The sequence below is a fragment of the Lemur catta genome, chromosome 1, assembly GCF_020740605.2.
Source record: "Lemur catta isolate mLemCat1 chromosome 1, mLemCat1.pri, whole genome shotgun sequence".
NCBI lineage: Eukaryota > Metazoa > Chordata > Mammalia > Primates > Lemuridae > Lemur > Lemur catta.
In genome coordinates, this window is record NC_059128.1 from 107,592,004 (window position 1) to 107,612,811 (window position 20,808).

The 20,808-nt window shown below is 59.3% G+C and overlaps 1 protein-coding gene across 1 annotated transcript; it reads right to left on the minus strand.

Moving 5' to 3' along the window:
• ATP8B3 (ATPase phospholipid transporting 8B3) lies at positions 1-19,156 on the minus strand. The gene is made up of 29 exons (XM_045543653.1): positions 19,081-19,156; positions 18,539-18,656; positions 17,877-17,923; positions 17,281-17,372; positions 16,820-16,933; positions 15,943-16,041; positions 15,787-15,848; positions 15,296-15,368; positions 15,099-15,169; positions 14,615-14,697; positions 12,903-13,061; positions 12,396-12,484; positions 10,888-11,078; positions 10,569-10,777; positions 10,342-10,370; positions 10,093-10,249; positions 9,492-9,680; positions 9,285-9,397; positions 7,268-7,432; positions 7,044-7,155; positions 6,172-6,247; positions 5,845-5,953; positions 5,180-5,546; positions 4,867-5,090; positions 3,461-3,544; positions 2,366-2,605; positions 2,036-2,174; positions 1,672-1,799; positions 1-380 (listed from the first exon to the last, which is right to left on the minus strand). Exons 2-29 carry the CDS (start codon positions 18,607-18,609, stop codon positions 216-218), a joined length of 3,657 nt encoding a protein of 1,218 aa, XP_045399609.1. The 5' UTR covers positions 18,610-18,656; positions 19,081-19,156; the 3' UTR covers positions 1-215.
• Positions 19,157-20,808: the final 1,652 nt, after the last annotated feature.

The following is a 20,808-nucleotide window of genomic DNA, read 5'->3' on the forward strand; positions in this document are numbered from 1 at the left end:
AGCAACGAGGCTTTATTAGGGCGCTCCCAGGTGAAGTTCACGGGCCCTGTGAGAGAGAGACCCAGGAAGTCCCATGACACAGAAGTATGAGTGGCCTTAGCGTTGGGGGATGGGAGCTTCTTTGGCCAGGAGTTTCAGTTTTGGGGTGGGCACCGAGGGACAGGAGGGGCCTCCTCTTTTCTCATTAGGGCAGGGAGGGGTGCCTGCCACCAGCCTTATAGTGATCTCTTCAGAATTGTGCCCTGACTGATGAGGTTTGCATAGCCCTCACAGTGAGAGAAGTCATAGCTGGAACGCCGGTGGCGTAGCCCCCGATGTAAACTGGGCATGGGCTCCACGGTGAAAATTTCTTCATCTGGGGCCTTTTCCTTTGCCTCCTCCTGCAAAACAAAGGAGGAAAGCAGGGTCACCAGGCTACCAAACTTTGTTGATTGGTTTCAGGTCACCTGCCCACCAGTGGGGGCCAATTCAGAGCCCTTGGCTACCACTGATTGGCCAGGTTCTTCCCTACCCAAGGTGAGCCAGTTAGAGTCCTCCCTGGAATTGACTCTGGATCAGCTAATCAGTCTTGCCCTGGGATTTAATTCTGGACCAGCCAATCAGAGTCCTTCCCTGAGACCTAACTCTGGACCAGCCAATCAGAGTCCTTCCCTGGAACCTAACTCTGGACCAGCCACCAGGTGCCTTGGTTGCCTTTTGGTAGCAAATCCAGGAGAGGTGAATCTGGGATAGCCATGTGTCCAGCCTGTGTGGTAGAAGGTGGCAGGAGCAGAGCCGGGAGAACCAGTGGCAGGTCTGTGGCATGTCCTGGTCCACCACTCCAGTCAATTCTGGGGCCCATCCCAGCTGCAACCTCTTTTTTCATGTCTTTCCGTGTTTCCAGGAGCTGGCAAATTCCACTTTTTTTATTGCAGTAAAATATATATAACATAAAGTTGACCATCTTAAGCATTTTTCAGCGTATGCTACAGCTCAGTGGCATTAAGCACATTCACACTGTTGTGCGACAATCACCACCTTCCATCTCTAGAACTTTCTCATTCTCTCAAACTGATGCTCTGTCCCCTGGAAACACTAACTCTGGGTCCCCCTCCCCAGCCCCTGGCACCCACTATTCTACTTTCTGTCTCTGTGATTTTGACTCCTCTAGAAACCTCCTAAAAGTGAAATTATACAACATTTGTCAGTTTGTGTCTGGCATCTCTCGTGGAGCACAACATCCTCAAGGTCCATCCACACTGTAGCCTGTGTCAGAGCCTTGTCCCTTTTTGAGGCTGAGTGATGTTCCAGTGTGTGGATGGACCATGTAGAGTTATCTATTCATCCATCATCGATGGACATTTGGGTTGTTTCTAAGTTCCCCCTTCTGCCCAAACCATTTCAAGTTTGTTTCTGTCACCTCAACCCCTAAGCCTTAGATCATTTGTGGTAGAAACACAACGTGTCAGCCTGCTGGGCGCTCTCTGCTGCTTTCCCTGGGGCATCCAGTGCCCCCCACAAGGGCACTGGGTGTGTGGGGGCTCTGTGCCCACCTTCTCCTCCAGCCCTGTGCCTCTGAGGGCCGGGAGGGGCGGAGACACCTTAGAGTCCCTGTTTCCAGCATGGGCTTTCCCATGATGGGGTCCTGGGAACATGCAGGGTGTGGGGACCCTAGCCCCAGCCCCGCCTCACCTTGGGGAGTGGCTTCTTAAGGGTTTGCCGGATCACCCGCAGGGCTAGGACGGGCAGGGTGTTCAGGGACATGTTCAACAGGATGACCAACACGGTGGAGGGGCAGGACAGCACGTTGCGGTCGGCGTCTGGGGATAGGGTGGGGTCACGGCAGAGTCTTCCAGTCCCCTCGGGCTCCCTGCGGATGCCCCCAGACTGAGGGACACCGGTTCCAAGAAAGGAGTCCCTCCCTCCACCCCTGGCGGATGCTTTGCTGGGCCACTGACTTCTGTGATCAGCCCGCCGCCTGCACGGCCACCCATGCTCACAGCAGGGTCACCCGCGTCAGGCCTCGTCATCCCCACCCCGGTGCTTGGGGGCTCACACAGAAATGGGAAGGTCTTTGGGGAGATCCTGTAGAGCCAGGAGCTCTGGGTGATGTAAGTCATGACCCCGTAGAAGCTGAGGTTGAGGAAGACGGCCACCACACCCAGCATGGTCCAGTACTTGATGATCAGGATGACCTGGGCCGAGAGGGAGGGCTCAGCTGGGAGACCAGGGACCCCAGGGCCGGGAGGAAGCTGGGCCAGGACACCAAGCCCCTGGGGTCCAGGGAGGGCACCTGGGGAGGCCCCCAAACCCGGGAGCCCCTGGGGAGGAGGCCTCCATGGCCAGTGGCCCAGAACCCCACACTCGGGGCAGGGACCCTGCCCACCTCCATGGTGATGCACAACAGCCCTGACAGGGCCATGACCACCGCAAAGGACTGGTGATCGCTGTAGCTGCAGGGCCCCGCGGTGTCCCTGCTGGTCCACAGGGTCATCAAGAAGTTGACCAGGGAGGTGGCTGTACCATGGGTGATGGCTTGGAGGAAGACCCAATAGTTGAAGAGCTCGTCCTTCTGCCCTGCCACGTACAGCTCGGGCATCTGCAGACTCTGCGATGCGCTCACATCCTGGGGGTGGGGGTGGGGGCCAGGGGCCCCCCACAGGTCTGAGTTCACATGGATGAAAATAAAACGAAACGCCAAGAGTTCAGGAGAGGGTGGGCCCAGCTTGGCTGTGCGCGTGGGGACGGCTGAGATGGGGGCGGTGTGCTATTTGCTCTCCTACCACAGTTTAGGAATCTAGAAAACATGAGGGATGACATGTAAAATCCTGTTCTGTCGTCACGCCAGCAGCAGGTATCCTTACTGGCCACATGTGGCTGTTAGCTTCTGGACTGGACTGTGTAGGGGCGGAACAGTCCTGTCTTCTGGAACATTCTACAGGACCCCCTCCACTTCACACTCCAGATCACTTAGCTGGGGCCTCTCAGGGCTGGGAGGGGGACAAACATAGCAGGACCATCTCTTCTTTTCTTGGCGGAGGGAAGTAGAGGTAGGGTCTCACTCTGTCGCCCAGGCTGGAGTACAGTGGTGTGATCAGAGCTCCCTGCAGCCTCCAACTCCCGGGCTCAAGTGATCCTCCCACCTCTGCCTCCCAAATCACTGAGATTACAGGCGTGAGCCACTGCACCCAGCCTAGGACTGTCTTTTCTGATGCCCTCTCCCCATTGCACAGATGGGCAGATAGAGGCCCTGGGGCTTGGGGGCTGGCAGGGGTGCATCCCAAAGAGAGGGGCTGGGAGAGAGGCCACCTTCTACCCACCCCAGGATGGGACTGAGCTCCGGTGGAAGCAGGTGCATGGCAGAGGGCAGGGAGAGGTGTGCACAGTACCCCCTGAGCCCCGTCCCCAGCCCCCAGGGCAGAGAGGGTGAGCACAGAGGGGAGGGCCAGTCTAGAGGGAGGCCGGGCCTCCCTCTGCTCACCTGTTCGAACAGCCCGATGTAGAGGACCGGGAGGGTGCTGTACAGGAGGTTGAACAGGGCCAGGAACCAGCCTTCATACAGGGTCTGGGTTGGGGAGAAGGAGGGGAAACAGAGTCAGCCTGCAGCTGCTCAGGAACCCCACTGCACTGGTCGCATACCTGGGGAGGATCCTGGGTGAGTTAGAGAGTCGTCTTACAATCAGGGCTGGGCCTAAGACCCTGGATGGGTTAACTGACACTTGACAAAGGCTGGAAGACAAAAGTCAGAGAGAGAAGAGCTTGGGCTAATGGTTTCCAAACGGCGCCTCTGAGTTTTTGTTTTCATTGGGTGATTTCGAGAAAGAGCTGCAGAAGGAATGATAGCTGGTCTCGAATTCCTGGCCTCCCAGAGTGCTGGGATTATAGACATGAGCCACCGTGCCCAGCCCTTTTCCAATATTTAGAATTGAGTTGGAAGAGACCCAAGGCTGACTAGCTCAACTCCCCTCCCAGTGCACGGATCCAGTCCAGTTTAAAAAAAGAAATTACTTCTGAACCGCGGTTCTGTGTAAACTAAAGTAATAATAATCATAAAAATATGTATTTCGATTCTAAAACCACTTTATGTACATTCTAGGATTGAGCAAATAAGTAGAGATATTATAGATAACAAGAATCGAGGCTCTCACTGTTGGGGAAAACAGCTACAAGTGAGTACATGGAGAAGGCTTAGCCCAGCCCTGGAGGCCCAGCTACTGGGAAGGCTGAGGCAGGAGGATGGCTTGAGCCCAGGAGTTGGAGGCTGCAGTGAGGTGTGATGACACCACTGCACTCCAGCCTAGGAGACAGAGTGAGACCCCATCTCTAAAAAAAAAAAAATAGAGAGAGATATACACACAGACATATAGATGGCAGATTAGATAGACACAAAACATAATGATGGTGGTCCCGTAGGATCGCATAAGATTAGGATACCATATTTTTGCGCTACATTTTCTGTGTTTAGATGCACAAATAATTGCCATTGTGCTATGGCTGCCTACAGTACTCAGTGTGGTAACACGCTGTATATTTCTTGGCTCTGCTTACAGGAGAGGTAACATTGCAGCACTGCGCACACCAGACACTCAGACCTTGTTGTCTAACCACCACTCTCCAGTGACAAGAGCCTGGGCTCCATCAGTGAGTCCAGGGCTGGGGCAGGGGTAGTGCAACGTGAGCCTGGAACCTCTGGCGGCACCAGAAAGTACGGCTGTGCTCAGAGAATAGCAGGTAGATGCTAAGAGAAAAAATCTGAGACAATCTGAGCAACAGAAATAAGAGTAAAATGAACACCCATGGCCGGGTGTGGCTACGGAGGGATGTGGCACCCCCGCGGGGCTGTTCCCTCCCATCCCGAGTGGGGCAGCCGTGGCTAGGCCAGCTCACCTGGGCGCTGAAGCCGTTGTAGAAAGCAAACCAGATCTGAGGCATCATGATGGCCAGTGTCTTGTAGATGAAGTAGCGCAGGAACTTGCAGACTCGCATGTAGGACCAGCGGCCATGCACCAGCAGCAGCCGCTGCAGGAAGCAGAACTGGCCCAGCGCGAAGTCACTGTTCTGCACTGCCTGTGTGCCCTCCTGCCCTGCCAGCCCCACGCCAATGTCTGCCGCTGTGGGGCACAAACAGGGACACTCAGCCGCCGGCCACCCCCCGGGGAGGCTGCCCCGGCATCCCCTAGCCCCGCCACCTGCCACTCACTCTTGATCATGTTGACGTCGTTGGCGCCATCCCCGATAGCCAGGGTCACCACTTGCTGGTATTTCTTGACCAGGGCCACAACTAAGGCCTTCTGCTTGGGCGTCACCCGGCAGCAGATGACAGCCTGGCACCGCGAGGCCAGTTCCATGAAGGCCCGCTCACGCTGCATCTCGGGGCTCTCTCGGGTTTTCAAGGCCTTGGACTTCGTCTGGGTCAGCTGGGCGCTGAAGCTCCGCCACAGCCTGGATATGCTCCGGCCCTGCAGGAAGTCCCTCACGCCCTTATAGGGCTCTTGCCATGACTCGTCTGCCTCCATGTTCTGGATCAGGGCCCGCGGCTCCTTGCGCAGGGACAGCAGCAGCTTGTCCTGGCAGCGGGGGGTGGGCACACAGGCTGTGTCACTCTGAAAGCCCCCCCACTTCAGTCCCCACTCCCAGGCTGGCCTCCTGCTGCTTCCCTGGGCCGGGCTTGACTGCGTGTCTCTCCCTCGCTCTGACCCTCTGAGTCCAGTCTCTCTGCATTGTTATTCGAGGCCCTATAGCCTCGATCTTCCCAACGGTCCTGCTCCCCACGCTTCGGGGGGCCCCCCACCCCCAATCAGCTGCTCCTCCTGGGCCTCTCCTGGACACTGGGGACCCCGCTGTCCACCCTGAGCTGAGACTGACCAGGAAGTCCCCATCAACGACCATGGCAAACTTGGAGTGTTGCGTGAGATTCCGAAGGCCCTTGTTGGTAAGCAGGTTTTTGGGATCCCAGCAGGTCTCCAGGATGTGGCTGTGGGTGCCCAGGGTCGGGGAGGGGGTCAGCCAGGTCCCAGGGCACCACCTCCCTTCTGCCCAGCCCCCCTACCCTGACAAAGGCCTCTGGGCAGAAGCAGAGAGGCCCTCTGCAAGCCTGGCCAGGCAGAGGCGGAGGGTGGTCTGCAGACCCTCAGGTGCCCCCCAGGTCATTGACCCCCACCCTGCTCGCCTGCCCCCACCCTGGCTTCTTACAGTATCTTCTTCTCCTCCAGAATGACCATGTTCTCCGACAGCAGCTGGCAGGCAAAGCTGATGTTCACTGCTGTCTCTGCAAACCAGCCAGGCTCAGTGCCTGCACGACCCGGCCAATCACAGCAGCACACTCCACCCCCTGGCCATGGCAATTGGCTCAGAGAGGGGCATGTCACCCAGGCCAGCCAATGAGAGCGAGCCCTGAGACTTTGGCTGCAGCTCTAAGCAAAAGGGCTGCTCCCTCTCCCCTGGGGGGCTGCTGAGGGATGGGAGTCTGAGGCTGGGATCACTGGGCGTATCGTGCCTCAGACTTATGGAAACATCTTCATTTTCTTTTAAAATCAGAAGGAAAAAATAGTGAATATAATTCAGCCTGGACATTAATGTTTATAGAGTCAGAAAATGGCATTGTTAGTATTTGTGTGTGTGTGTGTGTGTGTGTGTGTGTGTGTGTAAGGCGGACCAGGGAGCACATGAAGGCAAAAATGCCTTGGCCCCACAAAAGCCCTAATGTGGCCATGCTGGCACCTGCCACGTTCTCCGAGATGCTTGGTGGGGTCCCAGAGAATGTATAGGTAGGGCCTTGCGTTCCATGGCAGAGGACAGTTAGGGCTGGGCGTGTCACAGGACCTGAGGTTCCAATCCCAGCTTCTGGCGTGCCCCAAGCTCTCTACACCCTGCTGGGATCCTCTGTTGTACCGGGGTAATGAGGGCCCCACCTTGCAGGGTTGCTGTGAGGACAAAACTCTCGCTGGGCACTCTACACAGCCTCAGGCCCCCAGGAGGCACCCTGAGCATCGCAGAGTTTTTAATCACTCCTGTTTGTCCCTTTCTATGACCCAGCGGCCACCCAGAGCTACCGTGGGACCCACCTTGCTTGTCCCCTGTGAGCACCCATATTTTGATGTTCGCCTTCTTGAGACACTCGATGGTGACAGGAACGCCGTCCTGGAGTCTGTCCTCAATGCCTGTGGCTCCCAGCAGCTGGTGGGAGTGAGCAGCAATGGGGGGTGCTGGGGGAGAGACTGAGCAGGGACCCAGCTTCCCAGCAGGGGACCCCGGGGACCCCCACCGGTCCCCTTGTGCGTTCACCCACATTGAGGCTCTGCTCCATCTCGTTGTACAGCTCCTGCAGGGCCTGCACCCGGTTCTGCAGCAGGACACCGGCCTCCTCATGCTGCTGGTGCCACCTCTCATACATGGCCTCATCCACCTCCTTGTAGGCCAGGCACAGCGTCCGCAGGCTCTCCTTAGCAAAGGCCTGGGGCCGGCAGGATATGACCTGTCACCACCTGGCATCCCCACACCCCTGACGCCCTGCCCTTCCTCCTCCCCCCACATCCCCACAGCAGCCAGGGGTGCTCAGAGAACCAGCATGAGATTCACTGCCTTACCTGCTCTGCCTCAGCCCCTGACATGCTCAGCTCTTTTGCTCCCAGACTTCTGCACACGCCTTTTCCCCACCAGGAACATGCACACTGCACTTTGCATGGCAAACTCCAGCTGTTCCTCAGGACCCTCTGTGCAACCCACACCCTGGACCCCACCCCAGTCAGGGCTTCCCCAGCTCTGGGCCCCTCCCTTGAACCCTCTGCTTAGTAGGAATCTCTGCATTCCACTCTCTAGCTCTGTCACCCAAGCTGCAGCACAGTGGCACAATCACAGATCACTGCAGCCTCCAACTTCCGAGCTCAAGTGATCCTCCTGCCTCAGCCTCCCCAGTAGCTGGGACTACAGGTGTTCACCACAATGCCCGGCTAGTTTTTCTATTTTTTGTAGAGATGGGGTCTTGCTATGTTGCCCAGGCTGGTCTTGAACTCCTGAGCTCAACTGATCCTCCCACCTCAGCTTCCCAAACTGCTGGGATTACAGGCGTGAGCCACCATGCCCGGCCATCTACCTCTTTTTGCAAGGGCTGGGCCGGGGTTGGGGAGGGAACAGGATGGATTATTTGGGGCTCACCCCAAGGGTGGCCTGAGGGCTCGGTGGCCCCAAGGAAGGTGCCCACATGGCTCCTCACATCCCTCCTGCCCAGGCTTTCTGCCCCAAGGCAGGGGCCCAAGTCTTGCTTTTATTCTTGATGGGGGGTGGGCCAGAAAGGTTGGGCCTGGACACCACAGAGGGGTTTCCTGGGCACTGGGAGCTCCCAACAGGACTTTATGCTTCCTAGTGCCTCAGTTTACCCATCTATTCCCTAGTGTGGTTGAGCCAAGCCACGCTGCCGAGTTCCTGGGCTCTGGGTCATCATTCCGACTCGCTTCCCGGTTCTGGGCCAGAGACTGGATGCCTGGCTCCCCCCACACCCTGGCAGGGCAGGGCAGGGCACTCCAGGAGACCCCGAGTCGGGGGACACACGGTGTTCTTCCCCTACCCTGCCCAATGGCCCCTGTCACCTCTACCCCTGTAGGGTCAGGGCTGGGCCAGAGGGAAGGAGCCCGGGGGTTGTGACAGCCCCAGGTTAGGGGGATGGGGCAGGAGAGGCCCCCTGAAGGTGGGCACCTTGCGGCTGAGCTGAGGACCAAGAGTTCTGAATGACAAAGCCCTGGACAGCTGTTCCACGCAGAGGGAAGAGCATGTGCAAAGGCCCCAATGCATACCCTGAGCATGGGGGAAATTGCAAGCCAGAAATTGGGGTTCTGGGAGCCCCTCAATGGGCAAGGAGAGACAAGCTAGCTTGAGAGGCCAGCAGGAGACATAAAGAGACAGTCTTGAAGGCTGATCTGGGGAGTTTGGGCTTCATCCACAGGAAGGAAATGTTTGGGGCAGAGAGGGCCAAGTGTGTCCTGGAACCCAGGCTTGGCTGGGAGAGGGGTGCGGTGTCCAGGCCCAAAGCCCAACCACACAGTGTCCTTGTGTCAATGAGAAGATGACACCTCCTATGAGCAGGTACACTTTGGAGTTCAGTCCCCGCCCATTCTGTGTGTGTGTGTTGTGGAGGGTAGAGGTGATTTGTGCAGTGCACAACCTGCCCAACTGTCCATGGCTTCCCCAGGTGCCTGCAGCCATTTCTCTGCACACTCTCCTCCCTCTCCCTGCCCTGTCGCTCTCCATACCCACATGCACATGCGCACACACACAGACACACAACAGCCTTCCTCCCTGCCGGGACTCACAGCCAAGGCCTCCTCTGTGGTCAGCTTCGTGACGTGTTTCTTGTGTAAGCGCTCCAAAATGACCGTGTCAGCACCCTTGGTGTAGAGGCAGATGGTGCCCTCTGGGTTTCGGACTATCGGGGGAGAGAGAGGCCCGGCTGCCCACACACGCTACCCTTCTGCCCAGCTCGACTCTGGGACCTGGGGTGCTGGGCTGCCCAGGCTCACCCAGCACTGACATCCGCTTGCGTGAGCTGTTGAAGTCCATCATGGCCAGGACCTGGTAGACCCTCTCCTCCCCCAGCTCCATGAGCGTGATGGTGTCCTGGGTGCGTGACAGGAACACGTAGCCGAAGTTCCGAGCTGCCGTGACCAGCGCCTCCTCATCTGGGGAAGCCGCCTGGTACACCAGCAGGTCTGGTGGCGGAGGGGACCAGTTGGGTGGGGGTAGGCGCATGTTTGCAGAGAGCTGGCCACACGTGGGCCCTTTTGGGGTCACATGGCAGGGCCCCTCCATCTCCATGGTGCAGGGGAGGAAACAGGCCCTGTGGGACTGGTCCCTGGGGCCTGCACAACCTCTAAGCCCAACCGAGGGAGGTGGGTGCTTGGGTCCCGGTCTAGATGACCTCATCAGGCTCAAACCCAGCCCAGGAAACCCTTTAGCCCTGATGATGACACACTTTCCCTCCAATCCCAGTGCTAAGCCATCTCTGATCTCGGCTCTAAGCCCAGTGAAAACGCTCTGAGGCCGGGACCATCTTGAACCCCCAGGAACGTGGGTGACCTCGCAGTCGAGCTGGAGGAGAGGCGGGGGCGGCAGCATGCTCACTGTCTTTCCTCTGCACCATGACGGTGTGGCAGATGGCGAGCACGCGCCAGAACTCTTGCACCACCTTGTCCCTCTTGGCTCGCACGATGTCCAGCAGTTTCTTGTTGTGGAAACGCAACTTCCCGTCAGCAAACTGGTTCCACAGGTAGGGGTTCTCCTGGGGGCGGCAGGGGCGCAGGCCAGCTGTGGGTAGGTTGCCACCCATCCCTCCTGGTGTCCGGTGCCGCGGGGTGGGCAGGCAGGGCTCACCTTGGAGGTCCTGCTCTCTGAATCCGGACCTGGGGAAAGACCCCCTTCAGGCCTCAGCTCTCTGGGACTCACTTATTGGGGGAGGGGTTCCTACAGCCCCTGCCCTTGGGCACCCGGCCCCCCTTGGAGACAGCGAGGGTTGCTGAGGTGTCGGGCTCACAGACTCCCTGGGCGGCCCCAGGGAAGGAGGGGACGCTGGCAGTGGGGCAGAGCGGCCCGGGCCCCACCGTAGATGTAGCCGTCAATGCAGCACTTCTTGAAGGTCAGGATGTTCTGCGTGAGCGTGCCCGTCTTGTCCGAGAAGATGTACTCCACCTGGCCCAGCTGGTCGTTGAGGTTGGTGCTGCGTGCCTTGGCGGGCACATCCTGCGGCGCGTAGTACATCTCCTCGTCCCAGTTGATGAACTTGCTGTTCCCCACGTAGATGAACTCCGCTCTGCAAATGCACGCGGGCTCAGGCCCCTGGCCCTGACCACCGCTTGTGCACTCCCTCGCGGGCCTCCCCGTGGCCCCGTGGGGAGGGGGTGTGACCGTGGGGAAACGCACATGATGAACATAGCTATTGGGACCATGCCGCTCAGCAGGGTGAGGAAGCCCCAGAAGATGAAGAAGGACTCCATGGCCACGCCGCCCCGGTACGGGATCCAGAGGTAGTAGTGTTTGTCTCTGAACTCTCTCATCTGGAAACCGAAGCTCACGGCCAGGACTATGGACACGACCACCAGAGACAGGAGGATCTGCGGGGCGGTGGGAGCGGGAGGCTATGCAGAGCTGGGGGCCACTGGGATGCCCCAGGGATGCCAGCAGGACCAGCACAGGGTGGGTGGGGCCCCCAGCTCTGCACCTGGACGGGAAGGGAGAATGCAGGCAAGGCTTGGGCATCCCGAGGGCAGGGGAACTTCTAAGGTTGTGCCCAGGCTTCTGCGGCTGGTTTTTTTTTCTTTCTTTTTTTTTTGAGACGGGGCTTCACTCTGTCACCCGGGCTGATGTGCAATGGTGTCATCACAGCTCACTGCAGCCTGCAACTCCTGGGACCAAGCGATCCTCCTGCCTCAGCCTCCCGAGTAGCTGGGACTACAGGCAGGTGCCACTATGCCCAGCTAGTTTTTCCTATTTTTAGTAGAGACAGGGTCTTGCTCTTTCTCAGGCTGGTCTCGAACTCCTGACCTCAAGCAAACCTCCCGCCTCGGCCTCCCAGAGTGCTGGGATTACAGGTGTGAGCCACTGCGCCCGGCCTGTGGCTAATTTTTTTTATTATTACAATAACTTCTAAAAATATAGAGTTGATTGGCCAAAACATTAAGGATTGCTAACCTTTCAGCAGAGAGTAGGTAAGTGCTTTATCATTTCCTATAGGCTTGAAAAACATCAGGATCAAAATGTATTTGACAAAACATAATACAGGCCGGGTGCCGTGGCTCCAGCACTGTCGGAGCCCAGGAGTTGGAGTCTGTAGTGAGCTGTGACCACACCACTGCACTCCAGCCTGGGTGACAGAGAGAGATCCTGTCTCAAAAAAAAATCTTTTTATTTTTATTTTTTATTTTTTGTTTTTTTGAGACAGAGTCTTGCTCTATTGCCCAAGCTAAAGTGCCATGGCGTCAGCCTAGGTCACAGCAACCTCAAACTCCTGGGCTCAAGCGATCCTTCTGCCTCAGCCTCCCGAGTAGCTGGGACTATAGGCATGCGCCACCATGCCCGGCTAATTTTTTTCTATATATTTTTAGTTGCCCAGCTAATTTCTTTCTATTTTTTTAGTAGAGATGGGGTCTCGCTCTTGCTCAGGCTGGTTTCGAACTCCCAAGCTCAAATAATCCGCCCACCTCGGCCTCCCAGAGTGCTAGGATTACAGAAAAAAAAAATCTTTTTAAATTGTTATTTTAACAAAACATTCTGTAGCCCAAGCACCTGTTCATAGGATCAGGCTGCACCTTTTGCAGAGGAGGGAAACTGAGGCCCAGATTATGACAGCCAGAGCTTCTGTCTGTGGGGTGGGGGCCCTTCCCCTGCCTCTCCTCTGTGGCCCCCAGGGCACGTGCCCACTGACAACTCACCAGGACCACCAGCTTGTTCATCAGCAGGTCTAGCTTGGTTCTCTTCAAGTGGATCTTGCCACAGTTCTTCATGATCTTTGTGTCAAAGCCTATGGGGTTTGCAACCATCCATCCACTCATCCACTCATCCATCCATCCACCCATCCACTCACCCAGCCACACACCCATCCACCCACCTACCCACCCATCCATCTATCCTTCCACTTATCCATCCATCCATCCACTTATCCATCCATCCACCTACTCACCCACCCATCCTTCCATCTGTACATAAGCACCCCATTTTCCATTTTTTTCCACCCAAACAAAGGTGCTGGCTCAACATGTCCATTTTAAGTTTCAGCACCAGGCCCCGGGAAAGCCAGGAGCCCCGCATCACTGGGCAGATCTACAGCAGCCTGGTCTGGGTTTGAGGCTCCTCACCCTCTACTTTAGGGCTCTCACCTGCCCGCAACCCCCACCTCCACCTGCACGGCTCATGCTCCAGGGGCCCTGGCATGGCCATACCAGCATAGATGACCATTCCATAGCAGGCATCCGTGTTGCGAATCTTGCAGCCGCGGAGGAGGATGTTGCCAATGTCCAGGGGGTACATATTGCCGTTCCACTCCAGGTGGCCCACAAATTGGTGCATTCTGCTGTTGGGCTCCTCACACATCACCCGGCCTGTGGGCAGTAGGTTGGGCAGCGGGCCAGTGTCATGGCTGGGCTTGGGCCCTCTGTGCCAGCTGGGCTCCCTCCCACCACCCCTCTCTAATCAGCAGCCGGGAATATTCCTGTCACCCTCCAGCCCCAGACACCTTCATGGGCCCCCCAGTGCTCCAAAGTGACCCCTGTTCCCTCTGCCTGGACTCACAATTCCCTGATCCTCCAGCCAGATCGGCCCTCACCCAGCCCCGTCCCTCATGGTCCTGATCCTAAGACGTGGCTATTTGTGTGACCATGTCATTAATGTGTGTGGGCTCCATGAGAGCAGGCACCAGCCTTGTCTTGGCCATGCTGTGACCCAAGGGCCCAGCCCAGCAGCTGGCACGCAGTAAGTGCTCAATAAGTGTGTAAAGAGGAAAGGAGAGAAGGGACGTCCTAGCACCCTGCCCACGATCACCCAGTTCCCCGTCGCCCTGCAATGGGGCATTGTCAGCCATGCTTCTTTGAGGAACCAGGCTCAGGGTGCAAAGACCTGGCCCAGGCCAGTACTCGGTGAGATCTAACATGACCATGGGGTGTGGACTGGGACCCCAGAAGGAGAAGGGGCCACAGGGTTCTTAAATGGTCCTTGCCTGCCTGCCCCATTCCGTCGTAGGGATTGGGAACCTGACTTAGTCCTGAGTATAGGAATCCTCTGTCTAGGCTGGTATGGGTGGAGCTCTGACCCTGTCTCCTCCTCTGAGAAATGGGGTTCTGCCCTGCAGGAGTGCTGAGGCAGCTGGACCAGGCCAAGGCCTAGGGAGAGGCTCCTTGCCAAGCACCCTGGGGTCTTCCTGACCCAGTGAGAAGTGCCTCTCTCTCTGACCCTATCCCTTCATGGGGTCACATGGCAGGGACTAAGTTCTGGGGCTACCAGGACAATGAGAAGAGAGGATGGCTGTGGCTGCCTTCCACTGAAGCTAAGCCTTTTCCTAGACATCAGGGACAGACAGGAAAAGGAAAAAAAATGGTGCTTGGGTGTCAGGAGCAAGGAGGCTGTGGCCCAAGAAAGATTCTGTTCTTGAACCAACTAGAGTAGCTTGCCTTTGCAACAAGACAAGAAGAAAAACCTGTCAACTTGCCTTTGCAATAAGACAAGAAGAAAAACCTGTCAACTTGCCTTTGCAACAAGACAGGAAAACAAAACAAAACCGTATCCCCCTCACTGGGCCACAGCAAACAGTAACTGTGTCCACACCACCAGTGGGAAACAACTCTAGGCGGAAAGTAAGAAGCTGCCAAGGGGTGGAGTGGGGATGGTGCCCTGTTCTTGCCGGCCTGTCCCACCATGTGGGTCCTCAGCCCGGGCATGCAGGGTGCCTTTCTGACAAAACGATGATGTGATCAAAGGCATCTGTGTTACTGTCAAATTTAACACTGTTAAATAAAGTGCCGCAGCACCTTTTGTAACAACAGTAACGACAAAAACCAAAGATACCAGCTTTTACTAGCTTTTGCCCTGATTCAGGCTACGTGAAACAGAGGCCCAGGTGGGGTGCGTGGGACGGCCACCCCGCACCAATGCCTCTCACCTCGGAAGGATGCCATCTTCCTTGGATTAGTCAGCTCGTGGTGGGTGACCATCAGGGCCTGTCTGAACTTCAAGTTGGTCTCCCTGGCGATGGGGAGGGGAGGGATAGGAAGAGAGAGGCAAGAGGGGGAGGGGAAAGGTGTCTCCCCGGCGCAAGGAGCCCCCAAACCCCTTCCTCCAGAGTCATGCAAACATTTTTGCTCAGCACCTACTATGTGCCGGCTGCCAATCAGAAGGCTGAGGCCCAGAGAGGTAGAGGACCTTGCCTGGGGCCACCCAGCACATTTGGCAATGTGCCGAGGCCTTGGCCTTCCCACCTAAGGCACATAGTAGGGCCTGCAGAAATGCCAGGTGGGGTGAACGATCAAAGTGTCTGAGAGGGGAGGGCTTGGTGGGCGGCCTCTGTGGCAGCTGGCAGAGTGGGGCTCCTCTGGGCCGTGCACCAAAGCACCCCGGGCCCCGGTGATGACGTGGCAGCTCCTTACCCGTCGATGTCCGCCGTCTCCACGTAGCACAGGCTGCTGGGCTCAGTGCTGGCCAGCAAGAGCAAGTCGGCCTGTGTAGGGGGCAGGGTAGCAGGAGGGGATAGAAGACAAGCAGGAGAGGCCAGGCGGCCCTCCCCAGGGACAGGGGTCGGGTGCTCACAAGGAGGGGCACGCTGGGGCGGGTGACACCAGCTCACCGGGACTATGTTGTCCTTGCTGAGACGGACCACGTCTCCCACGCACAGATTCTTCCATTTTTGCCAAATGAAGCTGCAGGGAGCAGGGGTGTGAGAGGTGGCCCCCCCGCCATCTCCCACTGAGCCGAAGCAGAAGGTCTTGAGGGGCTACAGCTGGGTTGGGGGCATTTGGCTTCCGGAGTCCCCACTCATCCCTAGACCTTTGTTCCCGCTGGGCCCCACCCACTTGGCAGCCGGCAAGGCCAGCTCGGTCGCTGCCTCCCCCAGGAAGCCTTCCCTGACCTCTCACCTCCCTCCTGGGGGCCCATGCTCCTGCCCCGGGACTTCCACAGTCCTGCACCCAAGTCCTCTTCACACTCTAAGCTCTGCCAGGGTTAACAATCGGTGGCAGGTGCCTTATAAATGCAGGCCTGGGTCCCCATCAGACTCAGCCAGGAGACCAGGGGCATGGAAGGTGACGGACCCTCTGCCCCGCTGGCCACCGGCCTCACCTATTCTCCACGAGGACCTGGCAGGGCCTGTTGTTGATGGCTCTGTCGCTCCTATGTCGGCTCTGTTCATGAAGGAGCAGATCAGAGGGACCAGCCTGCCTCTCCCGGCCCCGCCCCGTGCCCATCCGCCAGGTGGCTCCCCCTGGTCCCACTCACAATGTCGTCCACCAGGTCGCGGGTGGCATGGATGACGATGAGGCAGACCAAGGGGGCAAAGAGAGTGAACCAGGGCAGTGTGGAGATCTCGGGGATGCTCTGCCGTGGGGTGGGGCAAGTCACACCGGCAGGCCAGGCAGACTGCCCCCTCCCTGACCTTTTGGGGGCCTCCTCCGCCAACCTCCCCCGCCCTGCCACCCAGCAAGCCGGGCCCCTGCACCCTGCATCGCTGAGTCCCTCCCTCTACCCTGTCCCCCAACAAACTCCTCTTCTTCCTGGCCCAGCTCCCGTGCCACCTCCTCCAGGGAGCCCTCCAAGCCCTGGCCTCGCTGCTCCTGGGGTCTTCCTTGAGGTCTGAGTGCCAAGATCATATCTGGGGCCTGGCCTCAGGCTTAATGGATGCAAGTGGGCTGTGCCCTGGCCAGATGCCCGTCCCCAGATGCCGCCCCAGACCACCGCTCTGGACCCTTCCTTCCTCCTCCACACCCGTCAAGGTCCACTCAGCGGACAGGGGCTGGGGGCAGTGGTGTGACCAGGGCTGTCCAGGCTGGGAAGGGGCTGTGCCCAGCAGGTGTCAGTGCGACATGGAGAGGCCGCCCTCCTGGGACCTGGAGGGTCTGTCCATCCACTTTCATCATTCAACACGCACTGAGCACCTCCTGTGTGCCAGGCCCTGGGCCAGTCAGTGGGGACCCAGCAGTGAGCATCTGCAGGGAGTGAGGCACTGACCCACCCATCACACAAATACACAGTCGCCCAGGTGGTCAGGGAGGGCTTCCTGGAGGAGGTGACACTCCTACCGTGGCTACAGAGGACAACTCGGCCGGGAGGGGAACAGGGAGAGGGAGCGGCGTGGACGCCATGCGGGGACCACCACCTGCAGGATGATGATCAGAAGGAAGTACAGGTTGGACACGCTGTGGAACTGCTCGTACAGGTTCCGCGGCAGGAAGGAGAAGAAGTTGTACTTGGCCGTGTGGATGACATTGGTCTGGAATGAGAGCCGCCAGCGCCTGGCATGGGGTCGCAAGGCAGGTCCTGCCCCACCCTGGCCCCCACTGTGGTAAGCATCTGCTGGGCCAGAGTTTATTGAGCAGAATGCAAGGTCTTGGAGCCAGGATTAATTATCTACTGAATGCAAAGCCATAAGCCAGCGTTTACGGAGCACTTACTGAGTGCAAAGACTCATCGAGCTGGGACCCCCAAGGGAGACACCAGGAGGGATTCGGGGGGGCCCTGATGGACATACTGTCCTTTAACATGCACTGGGATGGGGCAAAGGAGACGAGTGCTGGGGCTGAGACTGCTGGCTCTGGGGGTGCATCAAGGGCTGCCCACCTTGTACTTTGGCCTGTGCCAGCACAGAAACACCTTCGCCTTGAACTGCCAGTTGTAGGCACGGCTGTTGGCCTTTATGTCCCAGGTGAACGCTGTGGCAAGGGCAGAGCAGGGTGTTGCTGGAGCACCAGGCCCAGGACAAACACCTCTAACGACACCCTGGGGGAGGGCTCACAGGGCCCAGGGGACCCAGGCGCTGGGGATACCCAGCTCATGGCCAGAGACGCGAGCCTGTAAACAAACAGGAGGAGCCCGCCCACCCGGCCTCTGCACACAGTAGGTGGATCTGAAGACACCCCCTCCCCCAGCTGTGGGCCACTCTCTGGACACAGAGGAAAGGTCCTGGGGGGCCCACTGAGGTCCCCTCGTTTTGCAGATGGAGTGAACTGAGGCCCAGTGATGGGCTCTAGGGCAACCAAGGCCACACACGCAGCCTGGGCAGCCCCCGTATCCCAACCACTTGTAACCATGCGGGAACCCCAGGCAAGGCCCCTCATGCAGGTTTGGGGGTGGCCTCCCCATCCCTTCCCTCCTCACTGCTCCCTCCTGCCCACATCCCACCCTCAGCCCAAGACATGCACCTGTGTTCTCCTTACCATCTTTGAGATCTTCTGGATAGGTAAGAGTATCCATGCTGGTGGGGCTGCCAGGGGGGAGAGGGACCCCGGGTCACATGGGTGGCCCCAGCCCTGGCCAGAGGGATGCCATCAACTAATGGCCTGGGGGTCAACCCTGGCAAATGTCACCACCCAGGCCCATCTGCTCCCTCCTCCCTGGGCTCTGAAGGTCCAGCCACTGGCTGTGAGTCCTGCCCTGCCCAGACACCCTCAGACACAGGGGTCCTGAGCTGACCCCAAACCTGCAGCAGTGCTGGACACGTGAACCTCTGGCCACTGCTCCCACTGCCCACCTCAGCCTGGTTTCACTGCAGCCCTCCCGCCCTCCGCCCCACCAGCACCCAGTTTGTTGACTGAATGAGCCCCAGAGGGGTAGATGTTATCCGTGGGGCAGGCTGCTCTGACAGGTCTGAGTGTGGCCTCGGGGCTGCTCAGGGCAGGGGACTGTGTGACTGGGGAGGGAAACTTCTCCACTAACAGGTTCAGGAATTTGAGTCCAGCTCTGCAGCAGGGGGACCTGGTGCAAACCACCCCTGAATGCCAGCCCTGGACAGCTCTCCTGCACGCTGCCAGCACCCCAGCAGCGCCCTCCTGGCCAGGCCCCTGCCCAGGTTGTTCCCTCTGCATGGCCGTGTCCTCACCCTTCGGGTCTCAGTTCATGGGGGGCCTTGCGCCGCCGCTGGGCGGCCCCCCTGACCCCGGTGTCCTCCATCCCAGCTCCAGAGACCTCCGCTCCTCAACTTCTCTCCGTCTGGTCGCCTGCAGAAGCCCGAGAGCCCAGGGCGGGTGTTTGTGTCCCCGGGGCCCGGCGGGCAGGGCTGGCCCCCGCCTCTGGGAGGCTGGGCGGGGCCCGCGCCCATTCGGCAGATGAGGGAAACTGAGGCTTGTCGGCGAGAAGGGGCGGAGTTGCGCTGTGGAGGGGAGGCTGGGGCGGCCAGGACCGCCCGCCAGTCCGGGGCAGAGACATCGCGGTGCTTGCCTCCGTCCCGCCGCCGCTGGTCCTACCAGAACCCCCTTTGCGGAGGCCCCCGGCGCCCCGCACCCTCCCGGGCCCGACAGCGCAAACCTCGAGGGGCCGCTCTCTCCTCCCCCGCTGCGACCTCGCAGCCCTCAGCCGGGGCGGAGCCCAGAGAGGGTGTGCGGGAGCCCAGGGACGCACAGCAGTGGGGGCGCCCCGGCTGACCTGCGCGGGCCGGGACGAGGAGGCCGGGCTGCCTGGGGCGGGCCGCGGACGACCAGGGCAGCAGGCTTGGTGGGACTGTTAGCCGGGCGCCAACCGCCAACCGCCAACCCGCCTAGAACGCCCTGCGCGGGCCGGGGGCGGGGCCGGGCCGGGGCGGGGCCAGGGCGGAAGGCGGGGCCAGAGAGCCTGCAGAACGGGCCGTGTGGGGGCGTGGCCACTGTAGGGGCGGGGCCCAGTGGGGCGGGGCGGTGCCGGGGCAGGGGCGGGACCTGGGTGCGTGGCTGAGAGAAGCCTTGCAGAACGGGCTAGGGTGGGCCCGAGGTAGGGGCGGGGCCAGGATGGAAGGCGGGACCAGAGAGCCTTGCAAACCGGCCGGGGTGGGGGCGGGGACTCGGTAGGGGGCGGGACTTGGGGGCGGGGTCAAGGTACAAGACGGGGGCCAGAGGAGCCTTGCAGAACACGAGAGGTGGGGGCGGACCCTCGGGGTGGGGCCAAGGTAGGGGCGGCCCCCAGCGTGGTGGGCGGGGTCTCGGCAGACGGAGGGGAGGGGTCGGGTTGGGGGCGTGGCCTAGGTAGACGGAGGGGCGGGGCTGGATGTGGGGCGGGGCCAAGGTAGAAGCCAGGGCCTAGAGGAACTTCGGGGAACGGGCCCAAGTATGATGGGAACTCGGGGGCGGGGCCCGGATAGGAGTGGTCCGAGCCTCTGGGGCGGGGCCACGGTAGGTGTGGCCGGGCGGGGCCTTCCTGAGCGCGGTCAGGGTGGGGACCTGGGGGTGGGGACCTGGGGGCGGGGCCTGGGAGGGGTCTGTGGAGTGGCAGGGCAGGGCTGGCGCCTGCAGGGAGCCACGGCTGTCAGGGAAGGGTTGGGGTGGAGCTAGGGGGGCGAGCTTCGGGGGTCTTGTAAAGCAGGGCGTGGGAAGGTTTTGGTCAGGCCAGGAAGGCCTCGCAGACTCGCTGGAGCGGAGGTCGGTGGGGCAGCGTGGGGCCAGGGAGGAAGGACACACAGGTAATCGCAGGTAGGAGGGGTGTGTGTGTGGTCCATGCACCTGGATCTGTCGCTCATCCATCCCATAGACGTTAAACGAGCACCTGCTAAGGTGCAGGTGCAGTCCTGGGCGCTGGGCTGCAGTTACAGCCTTTGAGCCCATCCCAAGACCAGGGGGAAGCCCACGGGGTCCTGTCCAGAGTGGCACCCACCCAGCCAGGCTGGGCTCGGGGCATGGACTTCCCAGAGGACTTTCTCCCCTCCAGAAATCTGTGCTCAAGAGTCAGACTTGGGCCCCCAGGTGCTGGGGCTGAGGGTCCCTCAGCATCTCTGTTCCATGAAGCTCTTCAGCTTGGCTTTTTTTCTTTTTCCTTTCTTTCCTTTTTCCTTCTTTCTTCCTTTGAGACAGGGTCTCACTCTGTCACCTGGGCTGGAGTGCAGTGGCATCATCATAGCTCATTGCAGCCTCTAACTCCTGGGCTCAAGTGATCCTCCTGTTTCAGCTTCTGAGCAACTGGGACCACAGGTGCCCACCACCACACCAGCCAGCGTTTATACTTTAAATGGAAATTGAAGGCCTGAACACCCCTGAGCCTCCTCCCACCAAGCCAGAACAATTCACAAACAGGGCCAATTCAGCTGAGGTGGATTGGGGCTGTGCATGCACTGCAAGCTTTATGGCTTTTGCTGGCAGGGTGACAGGCAGCTCATGGTGGGCTGGGGTCCCCATCCCTTCCCTGAGA

Excerpts from the sequence above, each read along its gene's own strand:
- ATP8B3 (XM_045543653.1), bottom strand. The coding sequence starts at position 18,609 with ATGGAGGACACCGGGGTCAGGGGGGCCGCCCAGCGGCGGCGCAAGGCC. Across the intron at positions 17,924-18,538 it reads CATGAACTGAGACCCGAAGG|CCCCACCAGCATGGATACTC; the intron begins GTGAGGACACGG and ends CCCCCCTGGCAG. Across the intron at positions 9,681-10,092 it reads CATGGTGCAGAGGAAAGACA|ACCTGCTGGTGTACCAGGCG; the intron begins GTGAGCATGCTG and ends CTCCGCCACCAG.